Source organism: Alosa sapidissima, chromosome 10 (genome assembly GCF_018492685.1).
Source record: "Alosa sapidissima isolate fAloSap1 chromosome 10, fAloSap1.pri, whole genome shotgun sequence".
Lineage (NCBI taxonomy): Eukaryota > Metazoa > Chordata > Actinopteri > Clupeiformes > Clupeidae > Alosa > Alosa sapidissima.
The window spans coordinates 19293402-19299401 of record NC_055966.1 but is presented as its reverse complement, the minus strand read 5'-3'; the positions used below and the strand labels follow the sequence as shown (position 1 = coordinate 19299401).

At 42.4% G+C, this 6000-nt stretch overlaps 1 protein-coding gene across 2 annotated transcripts in view; it reads left to right on the top strand.

Annotated features, from left to right (window-relative positions):
* The first annotated feature begins 924 nt into the window (after positions 1-924).
* akirin1 (akirin 1) overlaps positions 925-6000 on the top strand; it is a 12515-nt gene continuing 7439 nt past the window's right edge. Inside the window, exons 1-2 of one of the 2 annotated variants that reach the window (XM_042106753.1) lie at positions 925-941; positions 1781-1990. In XM_042106753.1, coding sequence (XP_041962687.1) covers positions 1786-1990 — 205 coding nt within the window. In that variant the 5' untranslated portion in view covers positions 925-941; positions 1781-1785. Of the gene's footprint in view, positions 1082-1780; positions 1991-6000 lie in introns of both variants that reach the window. The other variant, XM_042106752.1, reaches the window with a different exon arrangement.

The window sequence follows — 6000 nt, the reverse complement described above, 5'->3', positions numbered from 1 at the left end:
CCTCAAAAGTTTTACTTGTGCTCAGAACCAAACAGTGTCAGAGTACTGATCCCGTGTATGATTGAAGTTTTTACTTATTTTTTTTTAGCAGTAGATTTTGCCTCCACAGATTTACATATCAATGTTAGTGGAAAATTCTCAACTTTACCTGTCTTTCCCATCTGACCACTATTTCTGCATGGATTTTTGTGTGGGATACTTCAGTCTGGATGAAAGATCGACACCTTTAATTCAATCTCTCCAAAAATGATATTTTGGTATTCCCATCTATTCCCCAATAAATCAGAACCATGTGTGGCTCATCTTCACTGACTCCTGCTAAAACAATACATAACTTGGGTGTCACAATCAATGACCGACTAAATTTCTCTGAGCACTCAGTCACCAAGTCAAGTGATGGTTTATTATCCTATACAATGATCAGAAGATCTGACCTTATCTAACACAATATGTCATACAACATCCTGTGCAGGCCTTGGTTCTATCCAAACTTGACTATTGCAATGTATTGTTAGCTTGCCTACCTGCTTGCGTAGTGAGACCATTACAGATGATTCAGAATGCAACAACGTATCTGGTCTTTAATCTGTCCAATTTAATCTTAATTAATCTGTTGGTTACTCTTCATGGCTTCATATGGCAGCCAGAATTAAATTCAAATGATCTTCAAAAACCGTCTAAAAACTGTCCAAAGACAGTCCTTTTTCCCCTTAGAGTGTCACAGTTTGTATATGGTTATGGTTAATGTTAATGTTATTTTTCTGTTAAATTCGATTTAATTTGATTTTACCAGAAGCTGTTCATTTTAATGTTAAAGTTATCTTTATGTAATTGCTTTTGACAAAAGCATCTGTCAGCATACAGCATCATTTCACCTTTGACCCCTGAGTACTGTCACAATGGCAATGACAATGTTTTGGATACACACACACATCATAACAGTAAGTTGTTAAAGAAATATTTCAGTGCGAACAGTGGAAATATAGCCTAGTCATATAAATTAAATATGTTGCCTAATACAGTAATCAGTTGAAATTTTACTAATGGCTAGTGACAATGGAGGAACAGAGCGAATCGGAAGGTAAATGTTATAAACTGATGTGAAATGTGTTGAAATACGTGGAAGTAGGCTAAATAAAGATCATGACAGACTGTCGTCCATGGATTTTGATAATAAACAACAAAAACGGTATACTGTTTTAGAGGTCGCTCCTATTAGACACAGAATGAAATTCTCCTTTATATATAATTAACATATAAAGATACATAGTTGCCTAATCTCTGTGGTTTGATGCTAACCAGCTAATTAATTGATCTGCTCATTTGAGTAAATACAACAACCAGCTAACTTGTAACTAGTTTGAGTTAGCTAGATTTAAAAGATTCTGTCAATATTGTAGGGGACATAAAATAGTTAGATAATTAGAACGTAGGGATTTTTCTTACATACTTGCTTCTATCAATTCATGCTACGTTCACATACAGTATTTGTGAAGGTAATCGAGCCGTTGTGAGTAATTATACCAATGAATGAATAGTGCGGTTAAATAAATGTATGCGGGATTCCCCTCAATGGTATAATGGTACAGTCTCCCATTGTGACGTCGGGATTTTGATAGAAGCTTTGGCAGTTGGCAAACCAACCCGGCGTCAAGGGTGGTTGTTCAGGGGAAACGTCGCTGAAATTTGGACTAGCAATCAATTATTTTACCTCCTGGACATTCTTTGTACATCGCTGGATATCTTTACAAGTTCCTTGTCGTTCTAACTTCATTTTTAGCAACCATGGCGTGTGGAGCAACGTTAAAACGTTCCATGGAGTTTGAGGCCCTGCTCAGTCCTCAGTCTCCTAAACGAAGAAGGTGCAGTCCATTACCGGGGACCCCTGGCACTCCGTCTCCTCAAAGATGCAATCTTCGGCCGTCAACAGACAGTCCGTCGCTTTCTATGTCACCGCAGACCATGGGAGGAGAACAGAGGCTTACTCCTGGTAAGATGTTTTAATAGAATTTTAACCAACATTAGCCGATATGGGGGAGGGGGCTGGGTGGAGTGGAGCTAACGCTAGCTTTAGCTATTACGCTAGGTTAACGTTAGCACGAGCAAGAGGAAGTAGGGGGTCGGTCGCTAATGTAGACCAGTTGGCTAACAAGAACAAGGCAATGGAACGTTAACGTAGTAAAGCATGCTAAAAGTGTTTCTTTGAAATAACGTACAGTTTATGTGTGTTGTGAAGTGATCCTCTAACGAACGATAACGTGAACGTTATCCACGCCAGCCAACCTTAATTTGCGTTAGCGATAACATACAACCCCTGGATACGGGCATTGATTTGACCAATTTCTGTGCATTGTCGTTAATCTGTTGGAAAGGTAACGTTAAGTTTAGTTCAGCCAGCCAGCGAGCTAATGTTAACGATACCTTTTTACATTAGCCATTAGATGTGTGCTTGGGTGCCGCTCCTTCCAAATGTGCTAACGGTAACATAAACTTAACGTTACATATAAGTTAAAACTAGCTGCCTTGATAACATTTAACGCCATTGTCTAACAATGGCAAACCGACATACAATCAAACGAGGTTGTATAGAAGATAGCAAAATAACATTAGCTCTACTTTGCAACACTAGGTAATATAGCTGCTACGCGATTTACCATCATTAATCAGGGCTGGATTAAGGTTAACGTGAGTTGCTTTGATTTCGACAGGTCAGCGTTGCTTGCTATCCAGTCAGCTAGACATTAACGTTAACGTGAATGTTAACTTAAAACGATTAGCAAGATGCCGATAACGCCCTGAAGACTTAACGTTAATCGTTATGCCAACCTCAGTTACGTTAATATCGACAAGCTTACAAACGCAAGCAATCGGCACCTCTGCGAACAGGCATAACGCACAATGTTTATGGAAAGATAACATTGTCATGTGGATTGTTGGTATCTAGCTAGCTGCTGGTTAGCCAGCTAATGCTTCAGTCGCCATTAAGGTATGATCAATAAGGAGGGTCACGCCAGGGTGTTGAGTATGGTTTAGTTACGGCACATCTTGTCAATGTTATTTGTTTTGGTCTAGGTTTCTGAGAATTGGATGATCCTTTGTCTCTGATCTGATGGAATGTAAGGGACCGAGTCGCTAGCTAATATTGGTTGTATCACAACATGTTAGCCGCTGTGTCTGCTTTATCGATGGGGGTTGGGTGTAGACTCCTCCTCATGCCGGCGTGTGTCGCATTTAAAATTCTAGGCTACTCTTTGAACCACATTTCATGATTGTGGAGAGGCTAGTTTTTGTTTTGGGATTACCAAAAAGCAGCTACATCATGTTGTGTGTTTGCCAACTCCATTTGCCTCGCCAATCAAATGTTCTTTAAATTCACGTCGTCTTAGCTCAAATCGGTGTCATTTAGCTTGTCCAGCTAGCGTGTATAGCTTTTCTTGGCTAGACAATTTGGCAGTCTACTTGCCAAGTAAGAGAACGACTGTTTCATCTTACACTTTTGTCAAGTTTAGGATTGAAGGTGTCAGTGAAATGGCAGAAGTTTGACATATTCGAGTGAACGTTATATTTATATCATGCAGTTCGAGGGCTTGCTTGTGTCCAACTAGTCATTATTCCGTTAGTGGTCCCATAAGCGCGAGTTTGCCAATCATTTATATCAAATGAGAATCTGTATTTCTCTTGTGATTTTTTTTTTTTTTTTTTTTTTTTTTTTTTTTTTTTTTTTCCCCCAATTGACGAAAAGCATTTTAAATTCAGTTTAAGTTAGGAAGGCAAACGGCCATTGACCAAGCAAAGGGAAATCACAACCCTTTATTCCCCCACCCGTGTGCCCTGTTGCATTGTCTGGTGTGGGAAAGGACTGGGGGTTTTGTACCTTCTCGTTTTCCCCTGCTCGGAAAGGCATTGTTGTGCTCCCTTTCTGTTCGTGCTGCTGCAGCCCACCCATTTGAAAAGCTTCCCTCTGTCGGATTTGAATGGGTTTGGTGTGAGGCACGGCTACCAGAGATAATTACCTGGCTATCTCTCATGGGATCCAGCGAAGCGCATTATGCGCCGTTCCCGGAGAGGTTGAGCTATTTGACGGCAACTAATCCGTGCTCTACATGAATCCTAATTACAACTAACCCTCACTCAACAATCCTGCAGCCTATCTGAATGGAGGTAGACGGGTTAAAATGTAAGATTTAAGCTTTTCTGAAACTCCAGCCTTTTGCCTGATTTTAGTAGTCTATAATCCTTACTGTTCTTCACGCCTTATGCCAAATGCCAGTCCCAGAGCATGCTTTCCATTTTGACGCTTCCATTCACTGCCTCATTTCATCTAAAGATTCCATTGCTTTCTCTTGAGTTGTGTGTGCCTGTGTGTCACCCCTGCTCTCTCTGACATGTGTGGCATTTCAATGACTCAAAGAAATCTTATAAGTGAGTGTGGCCATGTTTTTTTTTTTTTTGTGTGTGTGGAGGAGGCCACCAGTAATACAATCAGCTTTTTGTTTTAGCAGTTCGCCTATCCTCATCTCTGGCGAGTGTATTAATGACGGCCCCTCCTCCACAGCGCCCCCCCCCACACCCAAATCACATTTACTGCACTGTTCTAGGCACTGCGTGCTTCTCCTTTTACTTCCTTGTCACTTCCCATTTTCTATTTCGTGCACCCTGACTAAAGACTTCATGAATCCTGAAGGAAATTTTCACCCTCACCTACATCCTTGGTGGTCGTCTCACTTTCGGGGTTTCTGGGATTTCCAGCCCCTTGGAATGCTAACATGTGAGACTCTTAGCCCAAATCTTGTAAGCTCTGTGCTTTGCCTAACATTGTTGCCACATTTCAGCAAGCAGCAAGAATTGGGAAGTCCCTGTCTTGATTGGTGCGGTGGGTGGAGAATGACTCGTTTTGAATTGAGCTTGGGTCTGTTACGACCTGCCCCATAAGACTGCCAACCCCTGGGCACGCACTGTGTGGTAACGGAAAGTGTTGCCAAGTGAAAGTAAAACGGGACATAGTTCTGATGTTTCTTTTGGCAGTCTTGTTTGCCCCTTCCGGTGTTGTGGGGAAAATACATGAGTAGGTTTATATAGGATTTGGAAACAAAATGATAATGCTGCAGAACAAAAGCTGTGATTTTTAGACTTGTAGATGAGGTGCAGAGATGCCCAAATCAGTGAGACTACCATACTTTATTTTCCACACTGAATGAACAGAAGAAGCTAGTGTTAAATTGAGTGGGAATGTGATTGGACAAGCGAAGATGCGGAAAACTTGCGATGCGAGATTTGTCACACTTGGAGGTGTCGACAGTGGCATTAGCTGCTATGACGGAAGGAAAGCTGTTCTTGCCAGCTTTGTTGTCTCTGATGAAAGAGGTAGCAAACCTCCCCTGCTTTCACTCTAAAACTTGAATAATCTCAAGCTCTTCCTGGGGAGTAGGCAGCCCTATCCTGCTGTTCGGCAGACGGACACTTCATCATTCATTCTCTCGACAGTAATTCTGCAGTTTTGGCCAAGTTTGGTCACCGACGTGCACACTGCCGACTGTGTCCCATAGAGAACGGCAGTGTTTCTGCAAGTTCCTTCAAACCCACAACCCCCCCCCCCCCCCCCCCAGGGAGTTGATGGAGAAATAGACTCGGTAGCCTAACTGACACTATCATTATCATGACTGGACTGTCAAAACTGGCTCCAGCCTTCTTGCTGCAGCGTGACTAGACTCCGTAATGCAAGCCCCTCTCCACTCACCCAGCCAAAGCCAGCGTTGCCAGAGCTGCCTTGCGGCTCATGTGTTGGGTCACACCTAGTCTCCTTCCCACACCTCCACATGCCTGTGGCAGTTACTCAATCTCATCACATCACCCCCACCCACCCCCCTTGCCTGGGGGATTTTGTGTTGTGTGGCCTCAGCAACAACCAGGGAATGCAACACTTGCTATTCCCTCACCCAATCAAGCCTCTGACGCATGTGTACCTGTTGATAAAGCATGTTTCTCTACTGAGAGTGCTTC